This window comes from Stenella coeruleoalba, assembly GCF_951394435.1.
Source record: "Stenella coeruleoalba genome assembly, chromosome: 4".
NCBI classification, from domain to species: Eukaryota; Metazoa; Chordata; class Mammalia; order Artiodactyla; family Delphinidae; genus Stenella; species Stenella coeruleoalba.
The window spans coordinates 27,873,410-27,891,383 of NC_137149.1; the positions used below are offsets into that span (position 1 = coordinate 27,873,410).

The following is a 17,974-nucleotide window of genomic DNA, read 5'->3' on the forward strand; positions in this document are numbered from 1 at the left end:
ACAAAACCATGAGATATTAGTGGTTAAGGGTAAAAGGCTCTCAGTTCAGAGGGACCTGGGCTGCAATCTCAGCTCTGCTATCTTAGGCAAGTTAAACTTTCTAAGCTTCAATTTTCAACCTACAGTGTATATAATAGTACTCACCTTCCTCACAGAATTGTGGTGAGGAATAAATGAGATAGTGTAAAATACTTAGGAACAGTGCCTGGAACACAGGAAGTAATCATATGTTGGCAGCTATTATTAAAATCATTTTTTACCAGTAAAGAAAACACCAAATCACTGTAAATTATTGTCTGAAGGCAACTTTGCTGCTGCAGCCAAAGAGGCCAACAAATGTTAAATATCAAGAGAGATATAAAACATGAGCATACTTTCATATAAACCTACAGTACATCTTAACTGGAACCACTACGTGCAATTATATGGTAAGATAGAAATAGGAATTAAAATACAACACAACAAAACTTAATTGGACCTTCAGTTTGAGAAAGAAAAAATTAAGAACACGATAAGTGTCTATACAAAAGATTTCTCGTACTACCCAAAAAAAAGGAGAGCTGACAAGCAGATGGAGCCCTCTAGAATGTGTGGTAGGCAAAACTCCCTGGAGTGAAAAAGGATGACTCATTAGGATGTCTAAATGTTATTCCTTGAAGATATTTAACTCCCTCTGCTTTAACCATCAAATAACTTTATTAGTAGCAAGGTTTCTGACATACCTTAACACTGATATTGATATTCTGACTAGTCTACATATTCTAGAATATAAAATACCAGAATTCTCTAATATGTTATAAATTTAAAAATAGGTAATTCTGGTTTTGAAATTGGATAGTGAAAAGTGAGTGATCTGACTCTGAGCTACCCCTGGGAAATCTACAAGGCTAAGAAATCAGGCCCTGGATTATAACGTACCCTTGTGAGGCCCAGCTTAAATCAGCCTAAGAAAGCCCAGGATTCTTCCACCTACGGTTGACAAAATATAAATCAAGTTTTTCAGATTGCTCCTCAACTTTTTTGCCCTTAGATGAACTACTAGTTAAGTACCTAGACCTATAACTGAAAGAAAATCAGAACTACCAGGTGATTAAAAAAAAGCAACTACTAACATGAGAGGTAAAGTTTAACCTTATTCTGTAAACAACAATGAACTATAACCACCTTCCTCTCTGCATGTTTATTAGAAGCTCCTAAAATGAATATAAAACAATAAGTTAATCAGAAGATTCAAGTAACTGACTGTTCAAACCTACATTTATGGATTAAAACAAAAGGATGGATATCATTATTATATTGTTTTAGATGACAGTGTCCACAACCCACAGACTCTCACTGCCGCAATAGAACTTGTTTGTTCAAGTTTTGCCCACAGCCAGAAGAGTACAGATCCAGCTATTATGCTTTTATGACACATCTACAGACAATTAACACTCACAATGATTCACTGATTTTCCCTTCACCCTTCCCTATGCTGTCAAGTTCATGTGCTCAGGGAGTAAAACCTGTAATTTTAATGCTATACTCTAAGGAAAACATTTTCAGTTTGTAAAATCACCATGAAAGAACAAAACCCCAAAATCCCAGACACCAAACAATGTACTCCAAAGTGAAATATAAATGATTTTTGCTTACCTAATTTGTGTATAAGATCCTATTTTTAGTTATTCTACAACACAACTACAAATGAACAAATAAAAATATTAACAAAGCCAAAGATTCTGTGGCACCTAGTCCTTAGGCAAGCCTATTTAAGCAGCTTGACTATTATGAGTATCTACGAATAAAAATTAGAAGTAACTTAGATGACTTTTGCTGACAAGATAAAAGAGTTGCCATGTTCCCCTGTAACAGTAATAACCCTTAAGTCAGGAAAACCAAAATACTAAAACTAGGCACAAAGTCTTCAAGTCTTTACTTTTCCATTCAAGGGACACTTAGTGTAAAACCCTAACTACTCTGCATCAGAGGTCACACAGTGCCTGATGAACGAATGAGTGACTCATATAATATCTACATCGCCAAAAGATCCAAATGATAAATCATTTGTTTTCAGTATGTGTATGTTGAACATCTTATTACCTAATGATGTTGGTTAAATGGGACAGATGGTGAAAACTTAGCAATCTGTTCCAGAAAGTGCAAAATTAATGTCTTATTCCTTACATAAAGTGGTGTGGTTCAGATTTTCAATTGTAAGTTTGAATTCCTGGGAAATATTTAACAACAACAACAAAGCCAATTTCCAAGGAATTTAAGTTTTTCACTACCTTATGAAATAAAAAACACAAAAATGGAATAATTACAAAATTCTATTATTCTATGGATGGTGTGGGTAGAAAAACCTAGGCATATCCCAGATTTAATCAAGAGAACTTCAGAAGGACTGTGATTTCCCTAGTGTTACAGAGCTTGTGGGTAGCAATCAGAGTATGGCATTCCCCTCGAAATTCCAAAAAATTAATATGAAAAAGCTACACACTGCTCCTCTTGTTATTAACATTAAGAATCCGAATGCCCAGTGGAAACCCAGCAATTCGCAAGTATCAAAGAAGTGCTCAATGTCTGAAACCTTATTTCACTCCAGCATCCAAATGACTTCTACTAAAAAATCTCTCAGAGACATCAACTTTTTGGAAGAGATTCTCCACCTGCTCTGTCAGAGCCAAAGAGAGAATCAAACACATAGCTACTACCAGCTTTAGCAATAAACCAAGCTCAACGTAGGGAGTGCTCGGGTCGCCGTGGATCCTGTTCTACTGACCATTCATGTGAGGGTGCCTCGTGCTTCCAAGAGATGATGCCTCCCGTCACTCTTTCCCCGCGTGATAGCGCGCCCAGCGAGAATCTCGCTCGGAGGAGGCAAGAGCGACACCCCGCCCCCTTCTCTACCTCTTTCCCAGGGCCTCCACTACGACAACCCGCTCGACGCCTGTTCAGCTGTGAGGGTACCGGGGCTCCCAGCCTCCTCTAAGCCATTGGGGAAGTGAAAGGGGTTCCCCGCCAGGGGCCGAATAGGAGGAGCCAGCGAGCGCCGGGCCCCTCCCCCCGGGGGCTTACCCTCCGCCTCCGCCTACTCGCTGCAGCCGCCCAGCTTCCTTGCGGAGGAGTCCGAGGCACTGCGTCCAGCAGCAGTTCCCCATTGCATGCCGCCCAGGTGCCGCCGCTTCTCCTCCTCCTCCAGCTCAAAGCCCAAACCCAGGCCCGTCAGCCGCATCCGCGCGGCACGAGCCGAATGGGGGTTCGGGGACCGAGGGCGGGCCGGCCGGAGCGCGGCGGAGTGAGAGGCTAGGGCGACGGGAGGGACAGGCGCTCGGAACAAAGGCAGCGGTTACTCCAGCGGCCGCCGAGTCGCCGCTGTGCGAGGGAGGAGGGCCGGGCAGCGGGCTCTAGACTCCCTCGTTGTCCTCATGGCCCCTCGCTCGCCTCAGATCCCCAAGCTCAGATCCAGTGACCGCCTCCTGGCGCCGAAAGAGGCCAGTCCCCGCGAGTCGCGCGCCCAGGCCCCGCCCCCGGCGCGCCCAGGCCGGCGCCTGGCCACCGTCTCCGCCACACCCCCAGGCTTTCCCGGGCCCCAATAGGCCGTGCCCTCGGCTGCCCCGCCTCCTCCGGCGACTGGCCTTACGTCACTTCCGCCAGCTCTTGGGCACGCATCTCAATTCGTGGGTGTGGGTGTTTGTTTTGTTGGATATTGACCTGACTAGGAAATCTTTTTTCCTTGCAGTTTCCCGCTTTTGGGTCTCGAGCGTCTCCGGTGTCACACTATCAAGGCTCAGTTTTCGAACTTTGTACCAAAGCCTTGTGAGCGGCTTACCTAGAGCCCCGGGCCAGGAGTCATCAGGTGTGAAGGGGGCACTTCTCTGTGAGGTGTGTGCTTAGGTTTTGTTTGTATTACACCATAAGTGGCAAATAGAGTCAGGGAACTGACTGTGGTTGTTTTGAAGCACTAAGAATTTTTTCTCTCTCGTCTCTAGTTTGCGTTTCAGTCTCCATACTTGTCAACATTGTAGGGAAGTTTATAAACAGTGCCCTACTGGCCTTATTTGTTCGGTTTCGAATCGAACCGTCAAATAATTTCGGAGGAGCGGTTGGGGTCCAGAGGAAATATGTTAGAGGGCTAAGGTTTTTCAGGGACACCAGCCTTGCCAGTCCAAGCGTGCTTCCCAGAACAGTAGTAGGTGGGAAGAGACAGCTACTCTGATGCAACTTGGTTTGCGGCACCCTCCTCAAGTGCTCCTTTAAAACTAGGTTTTTTTCTGTGGTTGGCCTTAAAATCGGGTGTAAGTCATGGCTTAGTAAACGCCTGGTCTAGTGGATAGGATATTTTCATTACTAACTAACCAGACATACCAATTTTTAGGAATATTTTTACATTTTAGAAAGTTGTTATTAATGATAACATATTCTTTGACCTACTCATTTTCTTGCTTCCTGAATTCTATTCCGACGTAGGTTTCAACTTTAGCCCTGCTACTTCACTAATTTTGATTTTATTTTGGTCTTAGTCTTTTTTCGGAATCAAGTGTCTAGGGATATATTTGGCCCAATAGTCTGCCATCAGTGAATGTTGGCAGAATGACTGAATGACTTCCTGAATAGTGACTGTATTTTCTTTTCCCGTTTCAGCCCCTGAAATCAAGCAAATATATTTGTGAAATAGTCTTTAAAATTTAACTCTACATGTTTAAAGCAACTGGAATTTCTATTCCAGTTGGAATTTCTATTCCAATGGAATTTCCATTCTATGGAATACTAGTCAGCAACAAAAAGGAACATATTATTGATACACACACCTTAAATGAATCTGCAGGAAATTATACTGAATGGATACAGTATCACTTTCTCAACCCTACATTTGGGCATGGGTATGAAATCAGTAAAGACAAAATTGACAAGTGTATCACAGCTAAAGAATTCATTTATATGGCAGTTGCCAAGGCAGAATATTAAGGTAACCAGTAAGAGACACAAATAGATTACTTACAATGATGGGCACTTAATGTCAGCCTTCTAGAGAGACCCCATGTGCCCACCTTCCAGGTAATAGGACCTTTCTCTGTCTTCCCCATCCCTTTCAAAGTTCCTTTCTCTCTCGTAGTTTATCCTGAAGTCAAAGCAAGAGTTTTTCTTATAGATGCTCTGGAGTCCATCAGGATGCAGTCTATACCTTGAACTGTCTTTTGGATTATCTGGTTCCAAACTGGAATCTCTCTTCGCTCAGAACTCCCTGTGTATTGACTATTAATCACTTTTTGTTCTTTTGAGATTGGTTGCTACCATCGTGCTTTTTGCGGGGTTAGGGGGAGAATTCTGTGCTCCTCATTGCCACACTCGTCCACTGAGTTTATCAATGTAGATGCATCCTTTTAATTCATTGGAGCATTGTTTGAATTACCAAATTTACACAGGATACTAGATATGACCACTACAACATGGAGATAATAATGAAATTTACCTTATGGGATTGTTGTCAGTATAAATGATTAAGCATTTAATCAAATGCTTAGTAATATAAAAGTAAGTGCTTAGAATAATATAATTACACATATAATTCCAATCGTGTACTCTGTATATTATGCTGTAATTATCTGTAATACCATAAATGTAATATAAGTATTAGCTGTTATTATTATCCACAGACCAAAGGAGATTTTCATCAACAAGTTATTCTTTCGTTTGTAGCTACATCCTTGGCATCCCATGAAAAAAGTTAGCTTTTTCAAAATTGCACTTCTTAGGCATGCATTCAGGCATACCCCACATTACTACTTGAGATCAGGCTCTAAGCAAGTGTGGCCTACGTGGGAATGAGTTCTCAAACTCTCAGGCCTTATCTGTCCCATGATCTGCCTCTTTCCAGGATGATTGAAAGTTAGAATATCCACCGACTTACAGGGAGACCTCATCCCCTACCAGCTGTTTGTACCAGTGTTTGTATTCGGAGCCCTCAATCTCACCATAACACAATAATCCAGTATCATGATTTCTAAAGTCTTGTTATTAATTCTTAACTGTGTAAAAGACCAACAGTCCAATCCAGGTTTAACTTAACCCAGCATTGCCTAGTTCTTTTGTACGTATTTACCTTCATTATGAAGTGAAAATTTAGGTTCACTAAACCTAGTTTCAGCTTCTGAATGCTCAACAGTGGCTTGAAAAGAGCATATTTCCATAAAAATAAGTCCTAACATTTTGCAGGCATGTCACAGCTTAAGTTCATACTTAAAAAACAAACATTTCTCCAAAAAAAGTCCAAGTGAAACAACTCTGCCTACAATGCAGACAGCCTTTGCATTATCTTACAGAGGGGTTTAGCTCCTTAAAATCACTCTTCTCAAATGACTTTATTTCTGCAGTGGTCTTTTACTTTACATTTGCATAACTAAATAGGTAAATGGACCGTTTAAGTGATTTTCCAAGAACAAAGGGATGCAAAGATGGGCTTAAAGATAAAAGGGAAAGTAGAAGGGGAAATTACTTAAATCTTGGCTGAATCTCCAGTGACCCGTTTATTCTGACTTTTGGGTGTGTGATGTGCTTCATTAGTTGGTCAGTACCACTGAGTAAAATGAACACTGAGTGATTTCCTTCCTTCTTTGCTCATTCAACATTTACATTTCACAAAGAGAGGGATTAATAAGAACAGTTATGTGATTAATATGAAGTGCTTCCACTGGGTAGAGTTTGTCCCAGATCTTTCTTGCCTGTTCAGAAACTGTGTACTAGTGATTTGAGCAGGGAAAATTTAACACAAGGAATCATTAGGTAGGTAAGTAGTGATTAATGCTAGAAGGAAACTTGAAGGTCTAACAGATGTAGCTACTGCTGGGAGCTGCCACCAGCCCGGGACTGAGGAAAAGTAAAGAGGGAAGAAATTTAGACATTTAGAGGAAGGCCCTACATACTAGACATTCAGACCTCTGAGAAGACAGTGTGGATGCCATAGAAACATGCTGCCTATCATGGTGGTAACTGAGAAGCTAGATGGAAAGCTGTCTGCCGGTGAACCCACTTCTGTAGGCTAGGGGGCATTCACCACTGAAGTAGAGGGCTGTGGCCACTGTGGTAATCACTGCCAGGATTCCTTCCTGCTCATCTGCTTGCCACCATATGGAGAACAGAACAGCAGAAAAAGAGTGAATTGCTTCTTCCAGCCTTGCAGTGTCCCTCTAGCACCCTTATTGGAAGATCCCAGCATAGAGCCTGCCAGCAAAGGAGAAAGGTAGTCTGCACAATTGAGTTGTAGCATCAAAAAACAGGGCAAAGAAAGGTGGGAGATATAAAGGAAGCTTTTTAATATTGATGTGATCTGGGTTAGGAAAAAAAACCCACAAGGTCTGTCTTCTTTCTACTTAAGGAGTTGGAATTTACAGTAACCTCAGAGTTTTGAAATGCCAGGCCAAGAAATTAGCATAAAAGTGGTTTTGATGCAGTGATGCCCTTGAGATTTCTTGCAAAGCAAGAACATATTTGGTCTGAGGGAGGGATATAACTTCCATCTAGGTTGCATAGGACTCCCGTGGATATAAAACCACACTGAAAATGAACCTGCGATCACATATTACAAACTACCATGACATAGGCATGACACAGGGATAGCAGAGGGGGAAAAAATCCCATGCATTTTATAGAATAAATGTAATAAAGCAAGCAGATAGATACTCTAAAATAAGTATGTTTAAAATAGTTAATGTTATAAAAAAGAAAACAAGGAAATACAAAAGAATAGTTAATTAAAACAACTAATAGAAATGAAAAATGAAGATATTAAAATCAAACAGTAAGGAGAGATTTCTGCTTTCAGTTAAGATGTAGAAGTACATGAAAGACAAATGGTAACAACAAGAAAAACCTCAACAAAGTTAAAATCATATTTTTTAATGAGGTCAGCGAGGAATGAAGAATGAAAGAAAACCCTGAGGAACTGCTTTTCAAAGAGAAATGAGGCATTCATAAATGAACAGAAAGCCTCAGCAATTTCCCACTTGGGAGTAGGCACCTGGTCTAAATACAGGCAGATGGAGAATTAGCTTGTCAAAGATGGAGATGAGAAGAAACCAACCAAGATTTTGACAGTAATGTGGGCTTGTGGGATGCACAGGAATTTGGAAGAAGACTATAGTAGATTGAGTTTTCCAAAAATGTCCTGAACAGTATCTTCCATCCTACAGAATCTTTCCTACAATGTGACAATGACATTCCTTCCACGGAGTGGTAGTGTTCATGGTCCCTGCCTTGAATCTGGTCAAGTTTGTGACAATGGTGAAAATAATGATATGTGAATTCTGAGGCTAAGTCATAAAAGGTGTTATAGCTTCTAGCTGGACCTCTCGCGATGCATGACTTTGCAACCCCAACTGCAATGTAAGGAGTCTAAAGCTGCTGTGGTATGAGGAAAGATCATGTGGAGATGTTCTGGATCATCCCAAGCTGAGTTCGCAGCCAACAGTCGGGATCAACCCACAAGCGTGTGTGTGATTGGAGCCACCTCTAGAAGATTCCTGCTCCCTGGAGGCAGGTTACTTCCAGCCTGATTCACATAATCCCTGAACATAATAAAATGATCTTATTTCAAATTTTATTGTTTTATTTCCATTCAAATGTCTTTGTTTCAAATGTTTAAACTGCGAAATTTGGGGTAATGTGTGATGGAGCAATAGATAACTGGAATAAGCTCCAAATTTGAAAATAAATTACGCACCTTGACAATTCTCCCCTCTCCACATACCACTTACACCCAAACATTGCCAAGAAAGCAGCAATAAGGAGTAAAGCCTGGAAAATAGATATAAAAAGTATACTCCTCTACATCCTCACAATGTTTGGTGTTCTGGGCCTTATCAGAGTTGAATCTAAAAATGAGCCAAAATTATCTGAAAGTACCCAGCCTCCTCCCAACTCAAATACTTAAAAAAAAAAAAAAGACATAGAGTTAATGTGTTGGGAGTTGGGCTAATTATGGGTAAATTAAAGCTAAAAAAAAGTGTGGCTTGACTCTCTTCAACATAACTTTTGGAATAATCTGAATAATCACCCTCACCCTAACTGAGGAAAGGGCTTACACTCTCTGGGAATAATCAAAATGAAACAAATTACATTTTTGTTTTCATTGCTGTTTTACATAAATATCTGTAAATTTTTTTAATGGGCATGAAAATAAGCAGAAAAGTGGGACTATAATCAAGAAAAATAGTCAATAAAAGTAGACTTAGAGACCCTCCCTCCCACCCATATAGAATCTAACAACTAAAAAGTTAATTCCTGGCACAGAGAGAGGCTTCCAGGACCTTGTTCCAGCCCTGTGATTGGTGTCTATTTTGATTAGTTGGGTGCTGCCCATCTGCCAAATCCTGCTTCCCAGGCACTGCCATTGGATGTCCCAGAGAACCCCCAAAGGACTGGCCTATTCTTTGCCTGAGCCTATCACCTGGTCCTTGTTGTGGTGGAGGTCAACGTGGGTACCACTGGAAGTATGTGCAGGTACCTGCCAGCCTACAGGTTTATAAGCCAGGTTGCTGTGGCTCCCATGTGGTAGCACCCAATATACAATGTTCTCCAGGCCAAAATGGGCTTCTGTCCCACTGGAGCAGCCCTTGGGGACAAATGCTCAGCACCAGTCTGACTCCCTCCCCAGTGCTGTGGCCACCTGCTGCAGGCTGACTCGCCTTTGGATTCACCTTTGAATGGTCACTTGTGGGAATTGTAATCTCCTTAGGACTTTGAGAAAGCTATGAAGAAACAGAAATCAGTTAATAGCAGTAATGGAGGCCACCTTTGTCCCTGCTCAGGTGCTGCAAGTTCTCCCAGCATAGGAGACATTCCATGACAGACACAAGGTCACAGAGGATAAGCAGACCTACATGGGTGGTTTGGAGCCAGAGGATGCCCTTTTTATTATCCTGTTTATTTTCAGTTCTATTTAATAGGATGACTTTGTTAAAACCATTTTTACACCCTCCATCACAGGCACACAACATTTGTTTTTAGAGTAAAAATGAGAACTAAATTATATACTGCTTGCTCTGTGTCAGGCATCACTATAAACATATATTAACATATTTGGGTCATAGAATCACATTTGGGTCATAGAATTATCACTATCACTCTCATTTTACAAATGACTATACTAAAACATAAACAAGATATTCAAAACTTAAGTTGAAGAGTTGGTATTTGAACCCAGGAAGCCTAGACACAGAGTTAGTCATAATCATTGCAGTGTTGTGCTTCTTCTGGATTGTAGGATTATGTTTAACCGAATTAAGTATGATAATCCTGTAAGAGATAATAGAGTTAATAACTATGTAAAAATCTTAGACAGTAATATGAGAATTGGAAAAAAATTATAGGTCAATATTTTAACAATTAAAATTATTAATATTATAACCACAGGACCAGCTCAAACTGGTCCTTCTCTGTTGATAAAAAGGATGTTTAGTTGTCCTGCAGATACAGCAGAGCCAAAACTGCAAGTCATGTAACCTGGACATGTGCAGAGAAGGAAAGCCCCCCTCAAATAACACTCAGAACCTACATCTCCTCCCCTTGGAACCTGAACACTGGAACCCTTTCAGAAAAAAGGGGTCCATTGTCCAGGAAGATCCGATGCTGAAACCCACCATTACATACCTTACCATCTATGGCCAAGTGTAAAGCTCTCCAATGGAAACCTGCCCCGCCAGCAGTTGTGCATACCAGCCTGTCCTCCATAATTCCAAAAAGTTGAGCCCTGCCTCCTGTCTTGCTGGTCGACCTTGCAGTAAAGCTCTTTCTTTTCTCGAAGGCCGGTGCAATAGTATTGACTTCTATGCATATCTGGCAGCGAGCCCGTGCTTCGTAGCAATATTAAGAGAACTTCTTTATGTACTGAGACTGAAAGTTGCCTGATTACTCTCAGTTTAGTGCAGAGTTTATTGAAACAGTTTGATATAGTTTCCTATGTCAAGTCATGGCTAAGAGAGGGGTATCACTCAGCAAGGGACACCTATGTAAAATAAAAGATCGTAATGGCAATTTGTAAAATTCAGTAAATGATTTGGAAATAACTAGAATGATTTGATGAATGATACACATTATAATTTATGTTACTAACAAGCAGTTTTACATAATTCTATAGTATAGAGGACAAAGGTGAAATACATTTTTAATATTTGAATCTATATATTGATTTCTATAGTAATTTAGATTAGCATATCAGTTGTAAAAATTTTTAATAGCACCTTGGAAGTTCTTGAGAAAAAGGGAGTGGGGAGCCAGTAGTGCCGGGGGCCACCTTCAGAGATTTGATTTAACCAATCTAGTCTCAGTACCTAGCATGGGTTTTTTTAAAAGGCTCTCCAGGTAACACTAATGTTCTGTCAAGGTTGAGAACTACTGCTCAGCAGCTGTGGTTGGCAAACTACCATCCACAGCTGCCTATTTTGGTAGATAAAGTTTTATTGGAACATGGCCATCCTCATTTGTTATGTGTCGTGTATGTCTACTTTTGTGTCAAAGCACAGAGTAGTTGCTGCAAAGCCAATATGGCCCCAAAAGCCTAAAATATTTTCCATCTGGCCCTTTATGGAAAAAGTTTGCCAGTCCTTTCTCTATAACACTGAAAATGAATGAACTAGTACTATGATAATATTTTTTAAAATCTCCAATAAAATTTTTAATGAAAAAAAGCAAACTGGTGAACGATGTGTACAGTGTAATACAATTTAAATGGAATTCCAAAATACACAATGCTATCGTAAGGTACTAATTTATGTAGTAACTATTTTTTAAAAACTACATAGAAATGTTAAACACAACATTCAGGATAGTAGCTACATGTAGGAAAGAAGGAAGGGAAATAAGATTGGGAAAAAGAGGGAGAGGAGAGCTAAAGCAAGCAAAGAAACAAAATGAGGCAAAAATGGCAAGATTGACTAGAGCTGGAGGATAGATACATACAGGTTTATGTTATTCTCTATACTTTTCTAAATGCTTCAAAACCTAAATAAATTAAAGAGTGGTGAGCACTGAGGCATTTAGATTTTACCTGTAGTACATTACAACAAAATATTTTAAGTATATTAACTTGTTTCATTCTCACAATAATCCAGTGAAGCAGGTTTTTGTTTTTGTTTTAATTGAGGCATAGTTGATTTACAAAGTGAAACAAGTTTTAGTAACTCCATGAGGGTAGGAACTATATCTGTATTTGCTCACTATTGAATCACTAGCAACTAAAGCAGTGCTTGGTACTTAGTATGTGATCAAGAAATATTTGTTGAATAAATAAGCCAAAGAATGCATTTGTAATTGCAGAAGCCCAGCCAAGCAAAGTGGCTTATATGAAGTAAAACAGTTCATTCATGGAACAGCTAGCATTTGAATTCTGGTTACTGACAGTGTCATTTATAATATTCTAAGTTAGCCTCTTTTCTCCTTTTCTATAATCTGTTATGCCTTTGAACCAATGGCTTGACAAGAGCTGAACTTGTGCTAGCATTTTTCTGCAGTTATTAGAAACATAATCTTGAGACCATCAATTTAGTGATTTTGTGTTTTTTGTTGTTGTTTGACATATACAAGAATGGGCACATGGCTTGGTTAACTGTTTCCTATGGGATTGATACGTTTTATGAATTGCACATCTGGGAAGAAGGGCTAGGTTCACTGGTTAACTAGGATGGCTGCCTAGAAGGTGGATTGATTTAGTATACAAATCCCATATTAATATTATTTCCAATGTAATTGCCTTTGTTAGTCATTTATTGAATGGAAAAAAAGCCTGCCCCACCAGCCTCCTCTTTCATGCTGCTGTTGTGGCATTTTCTTTTTCTTCTAATGTCTTGATTCTATTGATTATGAATAAGGTGGTAACACTGTCAACCCCTCACCATCAAAACCAACTTCATCAAGAACAGAAACACAGTTGCATAGCCTTTTAGAATCCTAAAGTAGTTTAAATTAATTATTTCATTTTTCTTTCTCAATGAGGAAGTTAGATTTACAAATGAGAAAGCTGAAGCTAAAATAATTAGGTATCATCCAAATTCAAAAAACCAAAATGTGGCAAAGTTATGATTTAGGCCCAAATATGATTTCAAAACCATTTTTTCTTTATGGTTCTAGGAGGCTAATATCAAACTGGACATGGGAAACTAAAGAGCAAGTCTAAAGCAGTACTTTTCCTAATCTTAAGAGGTAGGTTGGTTGGTTTGTCTCTTAATTGGTTCTTATGCTTTGGATGTGTTATTTTCAGTTCAGAGTACCTAGTGAGTTCTAAAGTTGTTTTGGGGCTTTAGGCCAAGGCTAGATTTCCAGATGAAATGTCTGTCACATGTCCTGCACTACACACACTTGCTGATAAATGAGTGTTTACTCCACAATGGACTTTTCTCCAATCTGTGAGCCCGTGGTGGTTTAGATCTATGCTACTAGGGCTTGCTCCAAACCAAATGGCTCAGTGATTGCAGGGAACATCTGTCTATGCTTACCAGTTCATATAATGTATCTTCCCTAGCCATATAAATCCTCACTTGTGTGGATAGATTATAGTTATATACAATATAGAATATTTTATATACTATTCCTAATGACATAATAGGCATGAAAGGTATTATTCTAAAACAGGTCATGGCATGAATATACACATTCAGTATTAATATTCCAAGTAAAGTAGTAAAGAGATATACTGAGTTAATCTTCTTTAGTTATGTTGTATTTGAAATTTACACAGTGTAAAATATGAAAGTCAGGACCTATTCAGACTTTTGTCAGTAGAGAGGAAAATATTTTCAAATGTAGATTTTGAATTATCACTGACCCTCTGTGAGAGGTTGGACTTTCCATACTTTTTCTTTTAGAGTACAGGAACCATGTTGAGCACCTAATAGCTAGCAGAACAAAAGATTCAGCATTTTTTTCAAAGGCAAATTGTTTGCTTTATGTCTGTTCTCATTTTTCAGATCTTTTAATTGGTGTAAATACTATTTTTGTGATTGGATTAAAATATTTTTAGAACTATTTAGACTAGAGATCAGCAGCCAATTATCTCATTTCATAGTAAGAAAACCTCAGCTCACAGAAGTTAAGAAGCAGAGTTGGGACTAAATCGAAAAGTCCAAATTAAAAGTGTTAACCATTCAGTTGCTAATTCATATTGAAAGTTATTTTGAAATGTTGGATTTATCTAATTCTTTTGAAATCTACTGCTAATTCCTCAATCAAAGCATTTACTAGGTATCTAGATATCTATAGGATTTTATTTTATTTTTCAAATTTATTTTTATTTTATTTTATTTTTTATTGGAGTAAAATTGCTTTACAATGTTGTGTTAGTTTCTGTTGTACAATGAAGTGAATTAGCTATACATATACCTATATCCCCTCCCTCTTGGATTTCCCTCCCCGCCCTTCACCCCCATCTAGGTCATCACAGAGCACCGAGCTGAGCTCCCTGTGCTATACAGCAGGTTCCCACTAGCTATCTGTTTTACACACGGTAGTGTATTTATGTCAAACCTAATCTCCCAATTTGTCCCACCCTCCCCTTCCCCCACAGTGTCGACATGTCCGTTCTCTCCGTCTACATCTCTATTCCTGCCCTACAAATAGGTTCATCTGTACCATTTTTCTAGATTCCACATATATGTGTTAATATGCGATATTTGTTTTTCTCTTTCTGCCTTACTTTACTCTGTATGACAGACTCTAGGTCCATCCACATCTCTACAAATGACCCAGTTTCGTTCCTTTTTATGGCTGAGTAATATTCCATTGTATATATATACCACATTTTCTTTATCCATTCATCTATCGTTGGACATTTAGGTTGTTTCCATGTCCTGCCTGTTGTAAATAGTGCTGCAATGAACATTGGGGTACCTGTGTCCTTTTCCATAGGATTTTAAATTGGACTTAGTGCTTCCAGTTTCTTTTTACTCCAATTCATCTTGTTTTTGTTTCTGAATTTATTTACTCCCTACTAGTGCCCTAAGTAGTCCTTAAATTCTTTTACATGATCATGAAATATTTTATCTTTACAAAATGATATTATTGTAGATCAGGAAACACACTCTGAGAGGGAGATTTATGCTCAGGGAATCTACTGTGACATGTTCTTGAGATCAGTGCCTGTAAGGGGAGGAAAAGAAGTAAGATTGGGCAGAGGGAGTTGTTGGGCAGCTCTGGAGGGCAGGCCTTTATACTCCTATATCTGCCTGTATCTGCTGCTTCTGGAGAAGGGGAAAACATTGGGTGAAGTGCCTCTCTTTGGTTAAGGGCAGTTCCTAGAGAGGGCACTGTCAGCTGCCAGTTTCCCCAGAAGGCATGAGTGCCTTAGGCCTGAACCGAATTTTGAGAGGTACACTACGGCATCCACTATGAATATATATAAAATATGAATAAGACATAAGAAATAAAACAAACACTCATTGTGTTGGAAAGAATAATCCCTGCCCTCCTCCCCACCGTACACACAAGATGTCCATGTACTATCCCTGGAGCATATGAATATTATACCTTACATGGAAAAAGGGACTTTGCAGATGTGATTACGTTAAAGATCTTGAGATGGGGAGATTATCCTGGATTATCTGTGTGGGCCCAATGTAATCACGAGGATTCTTATTATAGGGAGGTAGGAAGGTCAGAATCAGAGAAGGACATGTGATGACAGAAGCAGAGGTTGGAGCAGTATGGCCAGAAATCAAGAAATGCAGCAGCCTCTAAACACTGGAAGAGCCCCAAAATGTATTCTCTTCTAGATCCTCCAGAAAGCTCTCAGCTCTGCCAACACTTTGATTTATGCCCCATAAGACCCATTTCAGACTTCTAAACTTCAAAACTGAAAGATAATAAATTTTAATGTTTTAAGCTACTCAGTTTGCAATAATTTGTTACAGCAGCAATAGGGACCAGTACACCTATGTGCTCTCACCCCAGATTAAGCAATAGAACATTAACCATGCCTTTGAGAGCCTCTATCTGCCCCTCTCCAGTCACATCCCTCTCCTTTCTTACCAAGAGTAACTACTATTCTGAATATTAATTTGATCATTTCCTCAATTTTCATTATAGTTTTACTCTGTTTATATATTTCTAGTGGTACATTAAGTGTTTATGATTTTGTAGTATTCTGAAGTTGCTTTGTCACTCTACATTGTGTTTGAGATTCATCAATGTGACGTGTGGAGCTGTGGTGCATTTATTTTACTGGTGTTGTATTCTAGTTTTATGAGTATATGGCAATTGAGTTATCCTCTTGTTGGTTATTATTCTACCTTCTCATACTTGCTTTAATCTAGTAAAATTACTACAGATTGTCCTCTGAATGGGTAAGGGCAATGTCTAAGGAAAAGCACATCAGAGAGATCAGTGTAGTATCACAGTCTTTCTATTTACCTCACCTTCTTTCCTGACAAGTGAATATCCTTCTCATTTTCATGGCCTTATTTATTTAAATCATTTTTACATCTTTACTGGAGTATAATTGCTTTACAATGTTGTGTTAGTTTCTGCTTTATAACAAAGTGAATCAGCTATACGTATATATATACCCCCATATCCCCTCCTTCTTGCATCTCCCTCGCACCCTCCCTATCCCACCCCTCTAGGTGGTCACAAAGCACTGAGCTGATCTCCCTGTGCTATGCGGCTGCTTCCCACTAGCTATCTATTTTACATTTGGTAGTGTATATATGTCAATGTTACTCTCTGAGTCTGTCCCAGCTTCCCCTCCCCCCTCCCCGTGTCCTCAAGTCCATTCTCTACGTCTGCATCTTTTTTTTAAACTTAAAAATATTTATTAATTCACTTATAATAACAATAATCAACCTATTATGTGTCAGCATAAATCACGTTTTTAACAGAAAATATCTATATTTTCCAAAACAAGAAAAAATATGTGAGAAGAGTGGCATTGTTTTACATTAAGTTCTTTTTACATAAATTTACATCACATCTTTTTTTATTCAAACAGAAAGTCACAAAAATTATAATCATCCTCATCAGTTAACTCAGTCCCATGTAATTAATTTTTTTTTATCTTGATCTTTTTTAGCACTTTTATGAATTCATCAGTTTTCCATTAGAGTTCTGAAAATGCTTATTCATTCAGTTCAGCAGTATAGTCAGTTACCAAAAAACTGTACTTGTCAGTGAATTCCTTGAAGATGAAACCCTTTTATGGGAACATTTTTGCAAAAGCATCAGAGTACACCCACGACCGTCTGTAAATGACAAAAGACTTAAAAATGACCACGGTTAAGGATTTGATGAAAGTTCATAATAATGCAATTGACAAGGAAATTTAGTTATTTCTGAGATATACATTTTAAAGTAATAACTGGAATTATGACTTATAACATTATACCAGAATATATAAGATTTTTAGGAATTTCATGTAATGTCTGAAACATTTATATTAACATATTTCCATACAAATAACCCAAAGAAAGTTTAGTATTAGTTTCTTTTTTTAATTTTTTAATTTTATTTATTTTTTTATACAGCAGGTTCTTCCTAGTCATCAATTTTATACACATCAGTGTATACATGTCAATCCCAATCATCACACCACCATCCCCACCACCCCCGCGGCTTCCCCCGCGGCTTCCCCCAGCTTGGTGTCCATATGTTTGTTCTCTACATCTGTGTCTCAACTTCTGCCCTGCAAACTGGTTCATCTGTACCATTTTTCTAGGTTCCACATACATGCGTTAATATAAGATATTTGTTTTTCTCTTTTTGACTTACTTCACTCTGTATGACAGACTCTAGGTCCATCCACCTCACTACAAATGACTCAGTTTCGTTTCTTTTTTTTTTTTTTTTTTGTGGTACGCGGGCCTCTCACTGTTGTGGCCTCTCCCATTGAGGAGCACAGGCTCCGGACGCGCAGGCTCAGCGGCCATGGCTCATGGGCCTAGCCGCTCCGCGGCATGTGGGATCTTCCCAGACTGGGGCACGAACCCGTGTCCCCTGCATCGGCAGGTGGACT

General features: G+C 39.1%; 1 protein-coding gene and 1 long non-coding RNA gene across 6 annotated transcripts in view; one reads left to right on the forward strand and one right to left on the reverse strand.

Moving 5' to 3' along the window:
- AP1AR (adaptor related protein complex 1 associated regulatory protein) overlaps positions 1–3,647 on the reverse strand; it is a gene marked incomplete at its 3' end in the record, with an annotated part of 30,509 nt that extends 26,862 nt beyond the window's left edge. For all 4 annotated transcript variants that reach the window (XM_079919646.1, XM_079919644.1, XM_079919645.1 and 1 more), the window contains exon 1: positions 3,061–3,647. In XM_079919646.1, coding sequence (XP_079775772.1) covers positions 3,061–3,143 — 83 coding nt within the window. In that variant the 5' untranslated portion in view covers positions 3,144–3,647. The remainder of the gene's footprint in view (positions 1–3,060) is intronic.
- The window catches only part of LOC307185412, a 64,757-nt gene continuing 47,408 nt past the window's right edge, over positions 626–17,974 (forward strand). For both annotated transcript variants that reach the window (XR_013828044.1, XR_013828045.1), the window contains exons 1-3: positions 626–3,157; positions 3,725–3,867; positions 13,105–13,176. This is a non-coding gene — a long non-coding RNA (uncharacterized lncRNA). The remainder of the gene's footprint in view (positions 3,158–3,724; positions 3,868–13,104; positions 13,177–17,974) is intronic.